Consider the following 24,275-nt stretch of genomic DNA (forward strand, 5'->3'; position numbering starts at 1 on the left):
CTCCTTTCTTCTAGGTTAGATTTTTCTTTAACAAGCTACAGCCCTTTAGTTCTTATCCTGAGGTCTAGAAATGAGAAAGTCTTACAGGTATGGGAGGGGGCAGAGGTGGGCAGGGAGATCAAAAGGTGTCATCAATTTGTTGAAAGAAAAATCTTCATCAGGTTCCTGTCCAAGAAGGGAATAAACAAAATGGAGAATGCTTTAGAAAGAAGGTTGTAGTTTATTGAAGAGGAGAGCCAGGCAGAAAGATAGTTCTGGAAAAAACTGGGATTGCTTTTCTGCCTTTAAGATCCTTTGGAGAAATATATTCTGCCTTTTTAATATTCCCCAAAATATTTTTCTCTGGATTCTTCCCACAAACTCTTAGGCTTTGTGTAGGGAAGCACAAGTCTCTAGTTCAGAAACACCACTCCTCACCACCATGACATGGACAGTTCCAATGAATATTTGGGTCAAATCAATGGTGGGATTCAGCTGGTTTGCACCAGTCTGGCAGAACTGGTATCTAATTTTTTGTTGCCCAGGCCCAGAACGGACGTCCGGAAGCAGCATCCACACAGACAACCGGTTGTTCACATATTTGAATCCCACCACTGGGTCAGACATTCATTTCCCATCAATCAAAAGGAATAACTTCTATTAACACTGGAGCTTTAGGAACTACAGTACAGTTTGCAAAAGCAATTATAGTGAGGACACAATCACAGAAGAAATTGTAGAGCCAATGAAACACACTACCAAATTGCTCAGTGAACATACATCCCTTCCTCACCCTACCCCAACATGAATTTACAATTTTGTTCCTGCTCTTTCCATATCGAGAGGTGAGTGCTATCACTTGTGCAATGAAAATAGTATTACAGGGAGGTATGAAAAAAATTGGGGGAGCATCATGATGTGCACAAGCCCCAAAAGCTGTAGATACAAAAGTCAAAACATGGTTGAATCCTGCCCTCCCCATTCAAAAACCCACTGAAGCTGGTGTTCAATAGTTATGGAATGTGCATTGTTGATAAAACAAGATACTTATATTGAGCAGAGATAAAATAGTTATTCATGAAGATGATGATTAGAAAAAAAAATTACACATAGTCCACATTCCCATATCTTCTTGAAGAACTACTTGTTTTCCTATGATTGCTCCATGTGAAGAGAATCAATGTGAAGAGTTTTGTAACATATGTTTATTCACAATTATTACTGACAATTTTGGACAGTTAATAGTAATATATACCTTATTTTTTCTTAAGTCTCCTTAACAGAGACTTGACCCTTCTGCACATTTTAAAAAGCTCATTTGTCACACCATTTGCTGTAAAGTATCTGTAAATGGTTTACTTAAGGCAGAAAATAACTATTTTATTATCTGCAAGTACAGACTCAATTGGATTTGAAGCCTTTTTGCTCTGGATACCAGATATATGCTGCAAAAATCTGGATGACCACTAGATGCCTCCAACAGGTTTTCTGTATTTGCTTATGCTCATCTAGATTTTTGCTTTCTTGGCCTGATAGCTTTTCTATAAAACAATATATTTATGATTTATTTCTTGCTGCTTCTCTTTTACCTCAGCTCTTTTGGAGTGATTCACTCGCTTTGGCATTGCAGAGGCTAATTTAAAAAATATGTGGGTCAAGACAAGTCATAGACAACCTGTGGCTAGCAATTAATTTTGGTATATTTTATTACTAGCACTGATGTATTTAATTTTCTCCTTATATTGCATTAATCCTGACATTTTGGTGGCGCTCTGAAAATTGTAAGGGCTCCCTGCACCTCTGGAATCGCTTGTAATTTAGAACAGGCTTCCTTTACACACTGGATTTTTGACCAGGTTTAAGTTGATTACTTCTTACACGCTAATGAAATATAGTAGGAAATGCTATTCAGCCCATGTAACTGATTGGAATTAGAACAGCTTTTAAGTATATTTCAAAATCAAGAAAGCTCAGAGAATCCATTTCGTGTTCTTTTTACTATATTTTTACCAACTGGTTGCTGAGTTGATGCAGATCCCAAGTATACACTCAGTGCATGGATATAGTGCAGAAAAGTGCCATTGGTTTGTTTATTTATTTACTCTCTAGGGAGTCTTCATTATTAGAACAGCCATGTCCTGGTTTCTATGGCAACGGCAACTCAGTGGCAGATTCCATCAAAATACAAGAGCAGGCTAAGAAAAGGGAAACAAAAGAATGTTAAGAGTTTGAATAAATAAAAAGAGACTCTCTCTTTTTCTTTCATTCTCTCTCTTCCTCATTCCCTCTCTCCCACTTTCATTTTAAAAAAATTGTTGAGCTTTTACAAATTTTAAGAGAGAAATAATGCAGAAATCTGACAATAATTTAATTAGCCCAAAGTTCTGTTGGCTTCCAGCTCAAGTAAATAATTTTGCTCATCTTATTGGTTGATTCTGGTACTTTAGTCTCTCTGAGCCTGGCTCAAGAGAGCAAATATACAGTTTGGGGGAGCAATGTGGCCATGCTGATGGTAACAAATTATCACTTGTGTATTTAGTAACTCTGAAATCATCCTTTGAAGAGACTGGTATTCTTCCTTACTCTAGAGTCTTGCTATAGAGAACTATCTGGCTGATAAGAAGTGTGAGGAAAAAAAATCAGAACCTTTTGACCTTGGATGGATGGATGGATGGATGATAACTGAGTGTGTATGTGTGTTTAAGGGCAGGATAAAGAAAAGTCAAAATGGGAGGTGTGTGATTGAAACATCATCTGGTGTGTGTGTGTGTGTGTGTGTGTGTGAGAGAGAGAGAGAGAGAGAGAGAGAGAGAAAGAGAGAGAGAGAGAGAGAGAGAGAGGTGTAACACACATAAGAAGTAACAGCACTTTGATCCCATTGCAGCTGTCATCTTAACTTTTTTTTTAAAGTCCCCCCCCATAAGTTTCTTTCAGAAAGAGATTAAAGCAGACTTTTCTATCAAGAGAAACAACCATCATTCTTCAGTTGTTATTTGTGTTGCCCATATTTAACAGATACTCTTTCTGTTTTCAGGCAATATACTGTATTGCTTATATGCTGTAATAAGTAGCAGCTTCTTAAGCATTCCCCAGTGCAAAATTAAAATCCAGCCTGAAGTCTTAGAAAGAGAGAAGGCTATTTCTTTTTTAAAAAAACATTTGCATCACTCTGCTCTTCAAAATAATGTTATATTCGTTTTCCCAGCCCTTCTCCAGTAGAGCTTTACATTGTGGTAAATAATTTTGAAGTTCGGAGAATTGGATGTTTAGTATCCTTGAGATAAAATGGATGCAGCTTCCTCCATTCCCCACCATGCAAAGTGAGGTATCAAAAACAGATACCTTGAGCTTTCTTGATGCTCTGTGTAGAACTGAATAGGTCGATGTGACCTTGTATGTTATCCAGACCTGTCTCTCTCAATTGTCATGTACACAACATTACTTGTCTGGCTGAGCAATAGATTTTTCAGCTTAGTTCACCAAAACAGAACACAAGCAAATCTTTCTTGCTCTGGGTATCAAGCAATTTGAACAGAATCCAGCATATTCAGCAAGTTCCTTACATATTTCTGGAACATCTGTCACCAGCCCAGAGGTTGCTCTTCTTCCACAAACATTTTCTTACCATAAGGATCAGGCTGCCTCCTGTGCTTTTAGTTGTATAACCAACTCCTTGAACTTTGTAGTGTGTGTACAGCCTTTGTTTCTGATAGATTTGCAGGTGCCTAAGGTGCAAAGAATCAAACAGCATGTTATTTTCTATGCAAAACAAAGTAGACAAAACTCAGGATTCGATAGTTTCTTATCTGCCATTTTCACACTTTGTAAGAATAACCTGGTAGTCTAAGTTTATCTTTTAAATATTTGAGGGACTATCATGCATGTTTTCCTTTACAGGGTTAGATAAGTCACTCTACATAAGTCGTATAAAGCGCCCAGAAACTACTTGTGTAGACCAATGTGATTTCCTTGCTTTGTGACATCCCATCACAGAGTAGCTATTGGGCGTGCTGCAAGACCAGCCTTTTGCTAAGATGAAGGAGACAGTAGAAAGATCAGTTTGTCAGACCATTACATCGCTGATATTGAATGGGTGTCCTAGTTGTGCAGTGTCTTTTGCTGCTGTCATAATGGCAGGCATTGTTCACTTGTGTCCATTGTCCTCTTGTTAGGTTCCAAAATCTTAATATATAACTGAGAAGAACACAAGCATCAAGTAAAACCAATTCATCTTCTGGAACAAAATTGATATATGAAATCCCAAAAGGAGCTATTATAGCACATCATATGAAACATCTTGACATTACATTTCCCTTAAAACCTGAACTACCATGATCACTATTTTGCATCATTGTCCAATAGATGTAAAAGGAGGAGGAGGAGGAGGAGGAGGAGGAGGAGGAGGAGGAGGAGGAGGAGGAGGAGGAGGAGGAGGAGGAGATGCAAAAGGCAGCATTACTTGGAACAGTTTACATCTTGTGACAGTAACTTTAACGCCATCAAAGAAAAATATTTGCCTATTCCAGATCCTTGGGAAGGATTCAATAGATGGATAAAAGTGCCAAATTCAGACTGTGAGGCCAACCATCATCATCATCATCATCATTATTATTATTATTATTATTATTATTATTATTATTATTATTATTATTATCATAATTTTAAATCATCAAAATATGACATGAGCACGCATCATCAAATTGGACATCCATTAACAGTTATATGCTGAATAATCCAATTCCTTAGTTTATGCCTCCTGACATTTAGAATATATTTATTTTGGATTTAAATCTGTCGTGTTTTTCCTTGGTCATCTAGGATTCTTTGGTGTGATTGTTTTCTTCCAAGATGATTATGTGACAATTCAATACAGTACCCATTTCTTAAACCCAAACTGCAACAAGGGGTTTATCCTTAGATTTCTTATCTTCTGAATAACTGTATGCAAACCAAGTCTGAGACTAATTCTTAAATATGCAAAAAAATTGGGGACACGGTGCAGTTCAACGTTAGTACCATCTAAGATATTTGACCCTGGAAATGCTGGCAAGGGTACTGTTATGTCTGGGAACGCTTGAGTTTACACTGCTTTCTTTTCATTCAGAGTAGAGGCTGGAACCACAGAAGCTATGCATCATTTCCCCTGGTTATCCCACATCTCCCCCTCCTCATTTCTCCAGCCATCTGCTATGACCTGCTGTCCTCCTAACAAATGTTAGTCAAGTTCAGAGTGGAAACTCATAAACAGGAGCCCATAAGGAACTGTATCTTCCCTTGATGAAGATGTATCGTCTTCCCCAAGAGAATACAAGTTCTAATCGCTCTCAGTTATTCTTCTTTCCTTGACTGTGTTACATTAAACATTCAGGAGATGATAAAATGCTGACTAAGGAACCATTTCTTAATCTTTGAGCCTCAGCAGATGAGAGAGAGAGAGAGAGAGAGAGAGAGAGAGAGAGAGAGAGAGAGAGATCCAAAATGTGATTTTTTTGCCTCCACCCTTCCCCCTCCCCCCCCCCGAAAATAGTTATTTCTTTCAGCTGCAACAAAAAGTGAGACCCATATACTGGGGCCATATTAACCTCCCATCTCCCAGGCTGGCACCTGTCATATGTATAGGACTACAATACCTGTACATGGAGGTTATGGAAATCTTATCCCAGCCATGGAAGATGGCAGGATAGGAAACATCAGCTTAGAATGAAATTTGTCCAGTAAATGTTTACTCCCAAATGGGAACGATCTGACTCGTCCCCTCTCCTTATCTGTGCTATGAATGAATTAAATAATTTGTTTGAATCTGCTGGAATCTGAGACCATGTTTTTTGGTAATACCAGTGGCCAAGACTAGCTTGATTGTAGCCTGCTATATTTTCAAACCATGATACAGGTAGTCCTCGGTTTACAACCATTTTTTAATGACCATTCAAAATTACAATGGCCCTGGAAAAAAGTGTCTTATGACCAGCTGGCTTATATTTATGACGGTTGCAGTGTCCCAAGTTCATGAGATCACCTTTTGTGACCTTCTGACGCACAAAGTCAATGGGGAAACCACTTAACAGCCGTGGCAAGAAAGGTTGCTAAAGTGGGCAAAACTCACTTGTTTTGCTTAGCAATGGAAATTTTGGGCTCAGCTGTGGTCATAGTTGCATACTGTCCATTCCTGAATTTTTTTTTTAAAAAGGGAGATTGCACTTGCGCTTCTCTGCACTGACTAAAACAAAGGAATAATGTGCATGTCAATAAGAATAGAGCTGGAAGGGATCTGGGAGGTCTTGTAGTCCAACCCCTGCTCCAGCAGGAGACCCTATACCAGTGATGGCGAACCTTCTAGAGACCGAGTGCCAAAACTGCAACCCAAAACCCACTTATGTATCGCCAGGTGCCAGGTGGGTGTGGCCAATTGGGTGGGTGTGGCCAATTGGGTGGGCGTGGCCAATTGGGTGGGCATGGCTGAGGTGGTAACGGCAGACTGGGTGGGACTAAAAATTTCAATCAATCAATTCCAACTTTACGAGATCTTTTTTTCCCCCACAAGAAGTTGAAATTGATTGGACCTTTTTTTTTTTTGCACACGGTGGCGGAGGCCTAAAGCAAAAAGGTTTTATAAAACCCAGCTGAAGGGCTAGGACTTCGGCAACGGCGTGCATGCCCACAGAGAGGGCTCTGCGTGCCACCTGTGGCACCCATGCCATAGGTTCGCCACCACAGCCCTATACCATTTCAGACAGGTGACTGTGCCCAGTCTCTCCTTAAAAACCTCCAGTGATGAAGCACCCACAACTTCTGAAGGCAAAAGCTGCTCCACTGGTTAATTGTCCTCACTGTCAGGAATTTTCTCCTTAATTCCAGGTTGCTTCTCTCCTTGGATTAGTTTCCATTTATAGCATAGCTGTGCTTTGGATCCCATCCGGGTGTTGATATAGTTGACAGAAACTCTTTAGAGCAGCTGCGATCACACAGCTGTCCTCTGCGGCTCCAGTACGTTTCCAGGAAAAAAGACGGAACTGAAGGATGGTGTTATATGTACATCCCCAAGTATTTCAATGCAAATCTTTGCCTTTGGACCCAAAACACTGCACAGTCCTAATGCATAGCTAAAAGGCTCATTTTGTATGTCCATGATGAGGGGGTCTTCTTTGTGCACAAATTTCAATTATATTGAAAGACTATGTGTCTCTTTGAGCATAGAATTCCAGATCTGCATACCTTCTACTGAAGGAAGGGAAATGGGGTGGGCATTTTATTCCATTTCATCTGTGAAATGTTCAGTTTGCCTGTGGCTTTTAATGAATGAAGACCCCAGAGAATTCTCCACTTAACTAGGTAATAAGGGAAGGAAAGTACAAGTAATCCTCAGCTTAAGACAGCAATTTTGGTTGTGAGTGAAGCAGTTGTTAAGCTGACTGCTTTTATCGCAATCCCAGTTCTCCTAGTTGTGGGTCATTAAGCAATTGCATAGATCATGAACACCAGAATGTGAGGGAAGCCCTGGGAGGTGTATCTTCACCTACTTTTCCCTTGGATCCTCCCCTTATGCTCCAACAGCAAAATCAGATCATATTTATTTTCCCATCTCCTTCTCCCTTTTATTTATTAATTAACTGGATTTCTATGCCGCCCATCTCAGTAATATAGGGTAGCTTACAATATAATAAAAGTTAAAAACTGCAAAAAAACACCCCAAAACCAATTAAAATTAAAAGTCAAGATGGGCAGTCTGGGGGGCAGGGGTGTTTAAGAATCTCTATGCTGTCAACCAACCCCAATGTAGGGGGCCCCTGTCAGAAGCCCAGGCCAAGCGCCAGAGACAAATTTTTGGATTCTTCCAGAAGGCTAGGTGATATGTATTCATCTGTTAATTGTTATTAACTGTTAGTTATGTTACATCAAGTTATGAAATGGTTTTAAACGCTACGTGAGGTAAATCACCATTGACAGTTAAGCACGTGGCAATTTGACAGCTGTCAAATTGCCGGTAGCAACTACGCAGGCGCCATGTTGACAGCTCCACATGCGGACCCGAGATGTCAGAAACCGACGCAGACGATTGGCCCAGCCGACGAGTGGGAAAGCAGCGGGTCCAGGATTGGCGGAACCAACGGACAGCGGGCTATAAAAGGGAGCTGTAACCCCACTACCTCGCCTTGGTGTACCTCAATAAATCTAAGTAGCCGAGCCTGCTGTCTCGCGTAATCCTTGACCTACGTATCTACCACTAGGAGTGTGCAGATAGATTTCACCTTTGATGGGAGAATATTCCAGAAGGTGGAGGCCACAGCAGAAAAGGTTCATCTCATGGACTCCACCAGCCTAAATTCTTTGACCAATGGGATTCAAAGAAGGCCCCTTCTACTTGAACGAGTGGGGTGGGTTAGTCTCATCAGGGTAAGGCAGTTCCTCAGATACCTCCCTTTTACTTAAGGAGTATTGCAAGACTAAGGAGCAGCGATGTTGATGCTGTATTCATCTAACAATCACAAACTGGGAAAACTTTATTTCCATCCTTACCTCCAGAGCAGAGAGGAAACTAGAAGAGATTGCTCCAAGAAATGACAGCCTACAGAAATATTCTAACATTTAGCAAAAATGGTAATTTCCACTTAAGACGGTAACACCAAAGAGATCATGCATCACCCAAAAAGTGGGGGGGGGGGACGACAAAAGAGAACCTATAGTAACACTAACAGTAGGAAGCAATAGTTCCTTGCAGAATAAAACAAAATAGTATGAAATTGATAAGTGGACAGATAGATGTCAATATAGACATTTAATTGCCAATTGAGAACTGCCCTCTGTAAAGCAGAAGACACGGTTATCCAATGTTTTATAACTACTTGGAACCATTAATCTCAACTTGTTCCTTTGCTGGTCAGATGGAATTCCATAACCCAGCATAAAGGAAAAGCAGGAAAAGGAAGTTGACATCCTCTTGGTGTTTTTCTTTATGGACAGGAATATGTGAGCGTGGACACTGTAGGAATTGGCAACCCTAGCTGCAAAAATACGTTCATAACAGGCAGCTGTGCATGCGTCTTTGTAACTCAGTTCCTGTAGGGAGCCAATGATTCATAATCCAGAAAAGCCTTTTGCTTAAACAGTTTTGTTTTCAGAGGAAACAAACAAACACTGTGAGGTGACAGTTGTGTTGATGGCAATGTCTCTGCATCCATACTAGGGCCATTTCAATGAAGCAAATGTAGATCGTTTGTATCCAGGAAATTACAGCTTCACGCTGTCATCCAGTATCAGATTAATAGAATAATAGTACAGAATAGCACAGACATGTCAAACACAAGGCCCGGGGGCCAGATCCGGCCTGCAAAGTGGTTTCATGTGGCCCACGAAGCCATCCTGGAAACAGTGAGGGAACGGCCCCCACTGCCGTGGCCCTGGCCCAGAGACCCTCCTTCTGCCAGAGACCCCCAGATCTGTCCCACTCCTGCCCAGGCCCCCATAGGCACCCTTGATGTGAACGATGTAGAGCTGGCCATGCCCACCCAGTAGGCCATATGCACTCTAGCCACGCCCACCCAGTAGACCACACCCACCCTGGCCATACCCACTTGGCCCCCTGAGGGCAACCGCAGTGCTGATGCGGCCCTCAATGAAATTGAGTTTGACACCCCTGGAAAGTTGGAAGGGACTTTGGTGGTCTTCTAGTCCAGCCCCCTGATCAGGCAGAAAACCTTGTAACATTTTAGACAAATGGTTGTCCAATCTTTTCTTAAGTACCTTCAGTATTGGAGCACCCACAACTTCTGGAGGCAGGTTGTTCCACTGATTAATTGTTCTAACTGTCAGGAAATTTCTCCTTAGTTCTAGGTTGATTCTCTCCTTAACTATTTTCCATGCATTGCTTCTTTTCCTGACTTCAGATGCTTTGGAGAATAGATTTGACCCTTCTTTGTGGCAATCTCTTAGATATTGGAACACCGCTATCATGTCACCCCTGGTCCTTCAGTTCATTAAACTAGACATACCCAATTCCAGCAACCGTTCTTCATGTTTGAACCTCCAGTCCCCTAATCAGCTTTGTTGCTCTTCTCTTCACTCTTTCTAGAATCTCAGCCAAATACAATCACATCATCCACCCTAGCTTGTTTCATCTTTTAAGAAGTTTCTTGGAAACAGAAGGCAAAGGCATCAATTTAAAAATACGATGTCAAGGAGTTATATGCATCCACCTGCAAGTTATGTCAAGCTGCCAAGGGCAATATTGATTTATGCACACTATAAAGGAAATGCTATTCGACTTTTCAAAATGGAAAATGACCAGGGGGTGGGGGTAGGAGTGTGGGAGTCAAGGGTTTTGCATGAAATAATAACATAGGAGAGACCATGATTTAAAAAAAATATAGAATTTTAAGATGAGCAAGAAGAGTTATTGTGTTAATACATGTTAGAAACTCAAGTATAGCGGCCAATTTTACAGGGTGTTTTGACTATTATTTTGCTGGCTTCATCTACAGAAAACCTTTTAAGATAAGCTCGGCAGCCAATGTACTTGGCTGATCTTGAGCATGAAGAAGGGTAGAGAATTATTTTGCTGAAACAAAAAAGACACTACATATGCCAGGTGTTGTATTTCTAACAGATCAGCCATAAGGAAACTAGAAAGGATTTCCCCCCACTTTTTATTACCAAGATTAATACTCCGGGATCTGAAACATTATTTAATAAGGCAACAGACTCCGTTCAGTTTTGAATTGAAGGTGATTCAATTGAATCTCTTAATTGAGTTTCTAAATCAGATTGTCTGTTCAGATCAAATCATTCAATTGTTTCCAAATCAGTCTATCAATTTGATGGCCTTTTGTCCATGCACAGTAAGTCTTCCTTTTAAACTGAAGCAACTTTCTGATCAAGTTCCAGTCAAATGGGGATTTTACCTTGGCAATCTAAATCAAATTAATATGGGGATCCAAACTTAATTAGCAATACAAATCAGATCACTCTGCCAATTCAAATCAATCTACACAACCCTCTTATTTAGTGATAAATAGATGATAACCTTCTAATTTTATTTTTAAAATTTTGTTTCAAAGGCTATTAAATCTTCTTGCCATTTCATTACGCAGCTTTCCATTTCTTGTTTATTTGCTATGTGAAGAACATTTCCTTTTGTTTAAAAAATATTATTCAGCTATTCTATTGGAGGAAATCCCATTTTAATAAATATTATGAGAAGAAAAATCTTCATTATCCACCAAGTCTTCCCCCTAATTGCATTTTAATTATATCCAAATTGTTGTCCAAAAATTATAAGCCAAATAAATCTGGCATTCTGCATAAAATTAGTTCTTAATAAAATGACTGAAGTAGATTTGAGACTTTTTTTCTGTAAAAATGGCAAATATTGGGAACATGTTTTAGTCCCTAATTTCAGAATCCAGCAAGTCACAAAACATTGAGGTATCATGTATAGCTAAATGTTCAAGGTTCAAGGTTCTAGTTATGGTCTTTAAGTCCCTACATGGCATGGGTCCGGAGTGCCTTGGGGACCACCTGCTGCCGGCGTCAACTTCCCTCCGCCCTGTGCGTTCCCACAGAGAGGGCCTCCTCAGGGTGCCTCCGGTCAGAGAATGTCGGCTGGCGGCCCCCAGGGGGAGGGCCTTCTCTGTGGGCACTCCGGCTTTATGGAACCAGCTGCCGGTCGAGCTCCGGACGGCACCGGACCTTCGCTCCTTCCGACGCGGTCTGAAGACCCACTTATTCGAACAAGCTGGCCTGGCCTGATGGGGGGATTTTAGGGTTCTTAATGGGTTTTTATATTGTATTGTTTTACTGGGCGATTATTTAATTCTCTTTTTAATTTTTGTATTTGCTATTTATATGTGCCCTGTTCACCGCCCTGAGTCCCTCGGGAGAAGGGAGGTATATAAATTTAATTAATAATAATAATAATAATAATAATAATAATAATAATAATAATAATAATAATAATAATAATAAAAACACAGCTAAAAGAAATATGCTAGTTATCCATCCATTTAAATTTTAACACCAGTATAGATAGGATACTGGGAAAAGCAAGAGGCACTGAATGCAGGAATGATCAACAGAGAATCATTTTTTAGAAATAAAAATAAGGTGTTGATATCAAATTTATTTCTGTCATATGCATTCAGAACTAGATTACAGGTAGTCCTCGACTTACAACAGTTCATTTAGTGACCGTTTGAAGTTACAACAGAACTTAAAAAAGTGACTTATGACCATTTTATCACTCCTATGACTGTTACAGCACCCCCATGGTCACATGGTCAAAATTCAGATGCTTGGCAACTGGTTCATATTTATGATGGTTGTAGTGTCCCAGGGTCATGTGATCACCTTTTGCGACCTTCTGACAACCAAAGTCAATGGAGAAGCTAGATTTACTTAACAACCATGTTCCTAATTTAACAACTGTAGTGATTCATTTAACAACTAGATCAGGGGTGTCAAACTCAATTTCATTGAGGGCCACATCAGCATTGCGGTTGCCCTCAGGGGGCCGAGTGGATGTGGCCTGGGTGGGCGTGGCCTACTGGGTGGGCGTGGCCTACTGGGTGGGCGTGGCTAAAGTGCATATGGCTTACTGGGTGGGCATGGCCAGCACTACATCATTCGCATCAAGGGTGCCTATGGGGGCCTGGGCAGGAGTGGGACAGATCTGAGGGTCTCTGGCAGATGGAGGGTCTCTGGGCCAGGGCCAAGGCAGTGGGGGCCGTTCCCTCACTGTTTCCAGGATGGCTTCGCGGGCCGCATGAAACCACTTCATGGGCCGGATATGGCCCCCGGGCCTTGTGTTTGACACGTCTGAACTAGATGGTTCCACCACAGGCACTTAATGGACCCTGAAAGGTTCCAGGCAGCGCTGGGGTCCCCACCTGCCTCCTTTGCTCACAGCTCGGTGGATGCCTTAGTGGAAGCCTGGGAAAGGGCAGCCACGGAGGCACTTGACCGAGTTGTACCCTTGCGGCCCCTGACCCGGTGCAGATCCCAGCGGGCTCCATGGTTTTCCGCGAAGCTCCGGGAGATGAAGCGTCGGAGACGGGGCCTAGAGAGCCGTTGGAGGTCCAGCCGATCCGAATCCAACCGATTGCGACTAAGAACCTGTATTAGGTCTTATCTCGCAGCGATAAGGGTGGCGAGGTCTAACCACTTCGCTACCCTTATCGCATCCGCAGATAATCGCCCAGCCGCCCTGTTTAGGGTGACCCGCTCCCTCCTTAATCAGGAGGTGAGGGAGGAACCCATGCCGAGGAGTTTAGTCAACATCTGTCGGACAAAATCGCTCGGATTCGGACCGGTTTGGACTCCGACTGGGCAGAGTCTGACGATAGGGACACGGGTGGTCTTGTCGATGTTATCTGGGATGAGTTCGATCCTGTGACACCGGAGGAAGTGGACAGGATTATGGGGAGGCTGAGCTCTACCACATGTTTATTGGATCCGTGCCCTTCCTGGCTGGTTTATGCGGCTCGGGAGGGGACATGGGGCTGGTTCCAGGCGGTTATATCTGCATCTTTGAGTGAGGGTAGTTTCCCCGCCGCCTTGAAGGGGGCGGTGGTGAGACCCCTCCTCAAGAAGCCTGCCTTGGACCCAGCTGTGTTAAATAACTTTCGTCCGGTCTCCAACCTTCGCTTTCTTGCGAAGGTTGTTGAGAGCGTGGTGGCGCATCAGCTCCCTCTGGTTCTGGATGAAGCGGATTATCTAGACCCGCACCAATCGGGCTTCAGGCCTGGGTACAGCACGGAGACGGCATTGGTCGCTCTGGTGAATGATCTCTGGAGGGCCCGGGACAGGGAATATTCCTCTGTCCTAGTCCTATTAGACCTCTCAGCAGCTTTTGATACCATCGACCATGGTATCTTGCTGCGGCGTCTCAGGGGATTGGGAGTGGGAGGCACGGTTTTTCAGTGGTTCTCCTCCTATCTCCTGGGACGTTCGCAGTCGGTGTTGGCAGGGGGGCAGAGGTCGACCTCGAGGCCTCTCGCTTGTGGAGTCCCTCAGGGGTCGGTCCTCTCGCCCCTCCTGTTCAACATCTACATGAAACCGCTGGGTGAGATCATTCATGGTTTTGGAGTTGGGTATCATCAGTATGCTGATGATACCCAGCTTTTTATTTCGACCCCAAACCACCCTAGTGATGCCCTCAACGTGATGTCCCGCTGCCTGGAGGCGGTTCGGGTCTGGATGGGAACAGGCTTCAACTCAACCTTGACAAGACTGAGTGGCTGTGCGTACCGGCATCTCGGGATATTCAGGATATCCCATCTCTTTCTATGGGGGGTGAGTTATTACCCCCCGTAGATAGGGCTTGCAACTTGGGAGTCCTCCTAGATTCACAGCTTTCTTTAGAAGACCATATAGTAGCTGTGACTAGGGGGGCCTTCACCCAGGTTCTCCTGGTGCACCAGTTGCGGCCCTATTTAGACCAGGATGCCTTACGTACGGTCACTCATGCGCTCGTGACCTCTCGTCTGGACTACTGAAACGCTCTCTACATGGGGCTGCCCTTGAAGACCACTCGGAGGCTCCAACTGGTACAGAATGCAGCCGCGAGAGTTGTGCTGGGAGTTTCCCGATACTCCCATGTTACACCTCTGCTCCGCGAGCTGCATTGGCTTCCAGTTGTCTTCCGGGTGAGGTTCAAGGTGCTGGTATTGACCTACAAAGCCCTACATGGCATAGGTCTGGAATACCTTGGAGAGCACCTGCGGCCGGCATCAACTTCCCTCCACCCAGTACGCTCCCACAGAGAGGGCCTCCTCAGGGTGCCACCGGTCAAAGAATGTCGACTGGTGGCCTCCAGGGGGAGGGCATTCTCTGTGGGCACGCCGGATTTATGGAACCATCTTCCGGTTGAGCTACGGATGGCGCCCGACCTGCGCTCCTTCCGGCGCGATCTAAAGACGTATCTCTTCGAACAAGCTGGCCTGGCCTGATGGGATGGGTTGGGTTTTTTATTATTTTTAATGTGTTTTAACCTATTGTAAGAGCTGTGGGCATTTTGTTTAATCTCTTTTAATTTTTGTATTTTGTCTTTTAACATGTATTGCCCTGTTCACCGCCCTGAGTCCTTCGGGAGAAGGGCGGTATATAAAATAAATAAATAAATAAATAAATAAATAAATAAATAAATAAATAAATAAATAAATAAACTGTGCAAGAAAAGTCGTAAAATGGGACAAAACTCACTGAACCAATTTCTCACTTAGCAACATAAATTCTGGGCTTAACTGTGGTCGTAAGTTGATGACTACCTGTAGTTTTTCAGGGGCAATTTTTATTTATTTATCTTATTTATCAATCAATTGTATACAGCTGCCCATCTCACCAAAAGCGACCCTGAGCGGTGTGCAATGAGATAAAATAACAATTTGTTACTATCCTCATGAAAAGCACACTTTAGTATTCTCCTTTGCTGAAATTCATTGAACCATTTGCCTTTTGATCGTTTGCTCAAGAGGAACTGAGCTACAAAATGCGTTGGGCAGCAATAAATTGTAATGTATATAAATGACTGGTAACAGAAGGTTCTTATCAGCTACTTCTCTATAGAAAGAGATTTAAAGTTGGATGTAATCTCCCAAGAACTCTGCAATCCCCAGGCTGTTTCACTGAAGGTAGAATTATTCGGCACTAGGACCAGGCATTATTATTTTCTCATTGGTATTAATTTACTTTTACTGTACCATTGACTAAGCAAATTAAGTGGGGCTGTGGGGTGGAGGGAAGCACACACACACAAGAGAACTGTAGTATGTTCTGAGTACTGTAGTAGTATTCAGACACAGGTGTTGGAATACCTTTGTGGATCTTAGCACAAGAAACACATTATAGAAAAGAATCAGCCAAGAAAAATGGTTGACTGGTGTCAGAACAAGAACATGGAGAATATAAGACGAAGTCTAAATTTCAATTGATTGCAGAGAGATTTGGCTTCCAATGATTTTCCTATATACAGCTAAAAAAAAGACTTTAATTAGGCAAATGAACATTAGAAACTGAACAATACAAGATGGAATTTGAAATTGAATTACGTGCAAATGATGAAATATCGTTTAAATACATAACCTTTTACTGAAATTTGAAACAGAAGAATAAGTTAAAGGGTGCATTATATAATGGGTTAAGAACTTTGATTACAATATACAGATGGATCAGTAGGAAAATATAGCAATAAAAATAGTACTTATCATACTTATGTACTGCTTCAGTGCTTTACAGCCCTCTCTAAGCAGTTTACAGAGTCAGCATTTTGCCCCCAACAATCTGGGTCCTCATTCTGCCGCCTTCAAAAGGATGGAAGGCTGAGTCAACCTTGAGGCGGTAAGAATCAAATTGCTGGCAGTGGGCAGAATTAGCCTGCAATACTGCATTCTAACCACTGTGCCACCATGGCTCCTATGGGGCTGAAAGGACTGAAATGCACATTATATTATAATTTAAGAGATAATTTTTACAAAATGATAAGACACCAGAAAAACATTCTAGAACCTATAGAAGTATTTCAAATTTTGTTGGAAGTGTGGAAAATGTGAAAGGTCATTTTATCATGCTTGTTAAACACAGCGGAAAATTTTGGATTCAAATACACACAGTGATAGAAAGAATTTTAAAGATTAATATTCAATTGATACAAAAGCTTTTCTTGCTGTGACTAATGGGTAGACAACTAGAAAAGGCTTCAGGATAACCGAAGTGAATATTATATGCACAAAAATGGAAAATTCTAAAATACCCATAGTAGAAGAATGATTAGAAAGTATAAAGCATTACACTGTAAACTTAAGAGAGAAAGGGTAAAATATAAATGCTTTTAATTGCTGCAAAGAAGATTGGAAGACTCTTCTGTATAACTTTTCCTTTCCTTTCCTTCTTCTCTAGTTCTTCTTTATATCGTTCTTTTTTCTCTTTAATCTCTGTTCTAGTTATTACTTTTTTTCCCTTTTTGTTTTTTCTTTAAATTTGTGTTGTTTTTACTTTACAAGTAACTTTAATCAATTAATTTACAAGAAAAAAAAAGTTGGATTCTGAAAAATAACGTTTTACACATTTTTCCCCAAATCATATAAAATATAAAGTCTCCTTCCAGTCAATCCCATCTTCAGGACATCCTTATATTGTTTTATTGATAATAAAACAGAGGTGATTTGCCATTAAATTATTCTAATTTAGAGCACAATTATTCCCTGGAGGCCTTTTATTAAAGTAGCAGACATGGCTAGCTCTGCTTAGCTGCTGGACAATGTCACCTGTGCAAGTTTCATCATAGGTAAAGTAGAAAGACATAGGCACTAGTTCTTAGTCCACTAAAGGTTTTATGACATCATTTTAAGTTCTTAGTTGCATATGTATGAGATTTATTCACCTTGACGTTTGAAAGGAAGGTTAATGTAAATGTGCCCTGAATTCATTTTAGAATTCGTAACTCTACTGAAATGCATCAATTAAAAAAGCTGAGAAAAATACACCATCCTATGACAATCACAGTAGAAGAATGCTAGAATATCTGTCAACTTTGTGCTCCCGGATGGTACTGGATTACAATCCCATAATCCCAAACTTCACGAGATGGTGAGTTTTATAGACAATAATGTCAGAAGCTGAAACTGTATAAAACAGGCCCACCAGTGAGCTCCTTTTGCGCAATTAAAAAATGATATTCAATTGCAAACATTACACTGAAGATGAGTAATACTTTTATTTCATTAAAATATAATGGAAACCTAATTTTGTTAAAGAGTTAGGGTTTTCAATAACTTATTAATATTTACATTTGCAAATGTTGCTTTATAGTTATTATACAAATTCTGAAAAGGTTTAGCGATGGGGAAGATGTACCATATCCTTCCCAACCAAGAGGGGAAAAATAGAATTATTAATAGAATGCAATTATTTCCATTACATCATGGACATTAATCTACTTTACAAAAGCATGTGTTGGTCTAATACTGTTTTCACTGTCATTTCCCAATCCTTGTAAACTACAGCTTGACATCAATAATTCACCGCGCCCTAACTCTAAATGCAGAACAACGGTTCCAGAACATCCTGAGAAAGGAAGAGATGACTGAAACACCTGCAGATGGGCCTCTTGTAAATAATTAAATCACTATGTGGTTGAATCCTACCTTGTGAGTTCTATTTCAAATCAATGTCGACAACGCCCAGCAGTTTAAGCCCTATTTTGGCTGTTGTGCATTCATGGGAGAATCAGTTCTCTTTCTCCATTCATATCTCACTCGTTAGCTCTGTGGATTTTACTTCTGCCATACCTCTTTCATGGTGATCAAGAGTTGTGTATTTTTTTTTCTTCTGGCTTACGGCCACCTGAAAGGAAGGTTTAAGTATTACAGGGATCACTCTTTGGGGAAGTGCTTATATTCTTAACAAATGAGTACAGAGGCTCAGTAAGGGCTGCATTTCAATGTATTGTTGGTGCTGTAGACCCTCAATCTCCTATGCTATTATTACAGGAAAAGGAGTTCTTGTTCAGTTATCACACAAGATGCTGTTACTTTCCCACTGAAGCGATACCTATTTACTCACATTTGCATGCTTTCAAACTACTAGGTTGACAGGAGCTGGGGCTCTCACCCTGTCATGCAGCACTTGGGTGTTTCCAGCTGAGAAGCCCAGTGTCTTAACTGCTTAGCACTACATGATGTCATGATGTCTACTGTACATGATCACAGATACGTCTCTTGACAGTGTTGGCTCAATGGCCTTGAAATAGAGATGAGCACCACTCCCTATAGTTGGCAACGACCTTATCACACAAGATAAGCTGGGGAGGAAGGTTGGTGCATAAGCAGAACAGTGGGGTAACTTTCAAATAATGACAATTGTAATACTGTAAGCTTATTGCTGAGTGAGTGGTATGAACAACAGCTTGCATTCCTATTATTAGAACATATTCTCTCCTTTCACAAATACTCAAGTTTTGCCATTGTAAAATCACCTAATGCAAGATCAGATGTTTCTCTGGGTTGAAGCACCTACTTCACATGCCCAGTGTTGTGCCACAGAAAGCAATATTTTTGTGGCACATAATTCATAACATTAAAACTATTTGATAACATGAATCCACCCCACCAAACTGAACTCCACTCCATGTTCCTTTGTTGTTATTTATATTTAAGTGGGGAGTGCTGAAGATTACTCAGTGTGGAAATCGTACTTTTGGCAAGTTTCTTGTTCTAGTCCATGGAAAGTTAAGTGACAGGAAGAAAAGTACCCCACCTGTGTAAACATTAATACTGAGAATTGCAAAGTGTTCCTATTGTGGAAGAAAAAAATATCCTGGAGAATTCCTGGGGGGGGGGGAAACCCAAAAGTTTAGATAGATCATTTAAAACTCATCAGCATTTTCCTTTTTCTTTGAGCTACAACTTGCTTATTTACTCTTTTGTTTCATTATTATTATTATTTATTTCAGGAGAAAATGATAGTTGCTCAGAGGATTAAAATCCTTGGTTTCAAATTAAGCTAAACTAAGCAGTCAATTCATGAGCTTATTTCTTGTAGGCACGCATTACATAAGGCATCACTTACTCTGGAATACTCCCTGTAAACCAACTAGTGGACGTTTCTTGCAAGCTATCATGAGAAATGGGGGAAAAAATCCCCTAGTGTCTGATCATAATGAATCTTTCAATTAAAAAAAGCTTCAAAATGTTGAAGACAGCTTGATAGAGAAGGAACATGAAGTTTCTTTGCAAATATCACTGTAACCATTGGTACCGCTGATGTTTTGTTTCCTTTTTGGTATCATCAAAGTTTTATCAGTGTGTGAAAACCACTGGATCACTTATTTGTTGAACCAACTTAGCACTTGATGTCCTTGTTTCATTCTTTTTGGCCATATAAAAAACCCTCTTTGTCCATTAGAGGAGAAAAGCATTCTTGCAAGTTGGCCCAGGGAACCACTGTGAAGAATCAGCTTCAAGGTTTACATTTGTAGGAATCCTTTTCCGTCTTGCATCATAAACTTGTAGTAGGCATGATCAGTGCAAAGCTATGGGGCAGTTGCCTGATGTCAGCCATGAAGTCTGTTTGACAGTCTTAGTCCAAAATATCCGTTTCAAATGGAACCAGATGATAGTATGACAAGTTGGTGACATAAGCTGTTGGATCATCAGTGTCCTGCAACTCGGAGGTAAATTCACTAACATTTTCGAACCTAAAAATGGATAAAACAAAGAACTGCCATTCATACCAGGACATATAATAGAGACACAAAAGGAGATACTGGTTGGTCTATATTTGCTATGTTGTAACGCCACCAAGATAATAGCCAGAGGTTGATACTACCTGACTGATCAAATTTAGCTGTCATTTCACCTGGGCACAAGCTATAATTTTGCAATCTGCAAGAGTTTCTTCAAATGATGCAATTGATGAATCACAAAGAAATCTTCTACTCTGAGTACATACATTTTAATTTACAGATCATTGTGACAAGGGCTTTATCTGTAAGTCAGGAGGCTCCATTTTATTATGAACTTGAGTGAAGAATGAAGTTAGCTAGAAAGGACTTGAGCAATGAATGATATAACTGAAGCCCAGATGTTCCTATTTCACTCTAAAAACCTTGAGACAGCTGCTTTAAAGGCCTTTATGCTTGGCAGAATGCGATGAAATTTGTAACTTTTTTTTAATCTCTGAAAATAAGGATGGCATTTCTTTGATCATTGACTTTTGCAGCACTGAAATACAAACACTGCACTAGAGACAAGGTTTTATTCCAGGATGAATTTAGCCAAATACAGAAATTCTTGATAATGGTATACCAGCCACACTAACACCTTGGTTACCTTGTTCTGAATGGATCAAGTAACAGCCTTGCAAATGCCCAGGTTGGTATCAGAAACTGGTTACAACATAGCCTGTTGACTTGGACCTGAAGCAGTGGCACCTCCGCAACCAGTTTCTCAGGAAACCTTGATAATATTTTTTTTAACATGGGTTGCTGTATTTTTATAGAACAGTACTTTAAATATTTTCCAAATAAAAACATGTCAGAATGTGTGGGACTGGAAACTGGCCTCTATTTCAATCCTGGACAACTAAGGTTTATACTGTAGGATATAAATTTGTGTGCTCTGCCCCAAATCTCTTTAATGCTTTCCATGATTCATGTATTTTAGGTATGTTGTTTACTGGATAATGGTTCGTTTGCACATTTTCTGACTCACAATATTTATTATGAACTGATTTCATAACCTGAATTTTATCTACCAGTGGATCATTTCAAACTATCACAACTGCAGCAACAATACACTATGATAAAGGCACAAAGGGGAGAGACTGCCACCTACTGAATAAAAAACATCTCTTTCTGAAGGACTCCTATTAAATTTATCTGCTTCCTCCTTAATTAAAAACCAAATGATAGTTATCATTTCCCAAGTTTGAAAGTTTATCCGCGCAGAGAAATATAATCAGTCTTTAGAATCCTGTCTTTAGAAGTACTTCTGCACATTATTATAGTTTGGGATATGTAAAATGATTGCACAAATTGACACAGGAGCTGTTAAAATAACATATATACACACAGGTACAAAGATTCATGAGCCTAGTACCAAGCCACACAACATAACTAACATAATGTTGACCCTTAGTAAGGTGTTTTGTGATTAGTATTTTTTTTCTTATTCTGCCACCCTGTTCAAGACTCGGTTTTTACACTCCAAATATTTAACTCTTGTAAAATTCTGGCAGTGACACATTCATCACCTGCCACCACAAAATTTCCCAGGACTCCTCTGTGATACAACTCTGACTGTCATTGTGCTATCCGCAAAGATTGTATTGGCAGATCTAGCCGCTAACCTATAAACCCAGCTCCTGGCATGATAAAGATAATCTAGAACAGGGCTCTTCAAACTTGGCAACTTTAAGACTTGCGGACTTCAACTCCCAGAATTCCTCAGCCAGCCCTTTAAGTCCACAAGTCTTAAACTTACCAAGTTTGAAGACCCCTGATCTAGAAGCAGAAAAGAAAATAACTGCTGGCAACTGCAGCTCCCATTCTGCACTGGCGACACAATCTCTAATTCCCACGCACGGAAGCCTGGGGGTGGATAGGAAGGAAAAGCCAATTCGCTTTAAAAAAAAGCAAAACTAGTGCAACCGGGAGGGGGGGGGAGCATAACTTAGAAATATCTTTGGAGAAAAAGGGGGGGGAGTCTCAAAATGGAGGCCCGTAAGGGTGGAAAGAGGGCTCACTGACACAGGTAGTCCTCGCCTTACGACCACAATCACGCCGAAGATTTATGCTGTTGAGCAAGACATTTTTCGACTTTTCTTGCCACAGTTCTTAAGTGAACCGCTGCGGTCGTTAAGTCAGTAATACGGTTGTTAAGTGAATCTGGCTTCCCCCATGGACTTTGCTCGTCAGAAAGCCGCAAAGGGGGATCACGTGATCCCGGGACGCCGTGACTGTTGTAAATATGAATCAATTGCCAAACGTCTGGACTTTGATGGGGACGCTGCAAGGCTCGTGTGGAAAATGGTCATAAGTCACTTTTTTCAGTGCCATTGCAACTTTGAATGGTCACTAAATGAACTGTTGTAAGTCGGGGACTACCTGTATTCAAAGACTACTTTGAGCTTAATTGGATGAGCTCCCTGAGTCATGTTAATGGAAAAGACAGGGGGCTGAGCTGCATTAAATGCATTGGCCTCTGATCCTATTTGGACCACAATACAAGGAAGTGGCGATACGCAATCTTCCTCTTCCCTAACAGGAGTTCAATAGTTTGTTTCTCAATTACGCTCAAAAATGGAGGGAGAAAAAAAAAAGACGAGGTGATTTCATATCTAGGGGTGAGGATATATATCCAGGGATCATGATTACTTACAAATGTTCTGCTGAATCAGCATCCAAGGGCCTTTCTTTGCCGTTTGGTATACTGTGATCAATAACTATCGTTTCAGTATTCGCTAAACAAAATCCATTAGAGCGCATGATTTCTGAAGAAAAAGAAGGGGGAAAGGGAAACGTTACAAACATGAACTAATTCCTAAAAGGTACGTGCTTAAAGGTAAGTACAAGTATCGTATTTCAGGGTGTACGTTGTAAGGAATTTACAGGTGATCTCTTGGATCGCGATTAAAATTATCAAGAAATCCCAATTTCCTGATGCTGACTCAAAAGTAAGTTCTACTGATATAGAACTGCAGCTTAACTTCCAAGGAAGACAACAATAATGTGGCCTTTCTTTACATTTTTTTTAAAAAACAACATAATCCTTGAAAATATAATCATCATAGAGACAAGGATGAAGGAGAGAGGAGAAGCTACTGTACTTCTGATCCTTGCTTATATAGTTTGATGACAAGCAACACTGGAGCTGGCAGCGTTCCTGAAGCCTGCAAGATACTCGGTAGCATGTGCCTTGAGGTTGGAAGTTGCTACAAAAAAATAGGCAGGGGCTTTTCATACTATTAATACTATTCATACTATTTTCATACTATTAGGGACGCGGTGGCTCAGTAGGTTAGGACGCTGAGCTTGTCGATCAGAAGGTCGGCAGTTTGGCGGATCAAATCCCGAGTGCTGCGTAATAGAGTGAGCGCCAGTTACTCATCCCAGCTTCTGCCAACCTAGCAGTTCGAAAGCACGTAAAAATGCAAGTAGAAAAATAGGGACCACTACGGTGGGAAGGTAACAGCGTTCCGTGCCCCTTTGGCATCTAGTCACGCTGGCCACATGACCACGGAGACGTCCTCGGACAAGTGCTGGCTCTTCGGCTTTGAAACGGAGATGAGCACTGGCCCCTAGAGTTGGAAATGACTAGCACGCATGTGCGGGGGAACCTTTACCTTTACCTTTCATACTATTGCAAGAAGATATTAAATTGATCTCTTCTAAAGTGAGGTTTGGCAATGATGAAAAACAATAGCAGGAATGCATAAATGCTGCTTGGAAGGCCTCGTGTAGCCTACAGGACAAATATTGTGCCGATCTGTTCTGAAGTTACTCGTGCCTCCATAAGATACAAGGAGTGTCTTTGGGAGTGACATAATGCCTGAAACACTGAGGGGAGTTTGCCAGAGTTTCTCTTATATGAGCTGGATTATCAAGGTTGAGAGAAAAAAAAAACTATTCATACCTCCAGGAATCAAGAGATCACTCTCTGCAATTTCAATATGTGATTGAATTATTAATTAAATAAATGTTAAAATGACACTTTATTAGCATTTGAGCATACACAGAACAAGCATGTTATTTTTCCCATGTTTAGTTTGAAACATTATATAGTATTAAACTCCATCTTGAATGTTTTTCC

At 41.0% G+C, this 24,275-nt stretch overlaps 1 protein-coding gene across 2 annotated transcripts in view; it reads right to left on the minus strand.

The window, feature by feature from the left end:
• Positions 1 to 2,116: 2,116 nt before the first annotated feature.
• PXDC1 (PX domain containing 1) overlaps positions 2,117 to 24,275 on the minus strand; it is a 46,504-nt gene continuing 24,345 nt past the window's right edge. Inside the window, exons 4-6 of one of the 2 annotated variants that reach the window (XM_083358408.1) lie at positions 22,845 to 22,956; positions 3,605 to 3,704; positions 2,117 to 2,174 (exon numbers count right to left, since the gene is read on the minus strand). In XM_083358408.1, coding sequence (XP_083214534.1) covers positions 2,157 to 2,174; positions 3,605 to 3,704; positions 22,845 to 22,956 — 230 coding nt within the window. In that variant the 3' untranslated portion in view covers positions 2,117 to 2,156. Of the gene's footprint in view, positions 2,175 to 3,604; positions 3,705 to 17,661; positions 20,162 to 22,844; positions 22,957 to 24,275 lie in introns of those variants that run through there. The other variant, XM_083358407.1, reaches the window with a different exon arrangement.

This window comes from Vipera ursinii, assembly GCF_947247035.1.
Source record: "Vipera ursinii genome assembly, chromosome: 3".
NCBI lineage: Eukaryota > Metazoa > Chordata > Lepidosauria > Squamata > Viperidae > Vipera > Vipera ursinii.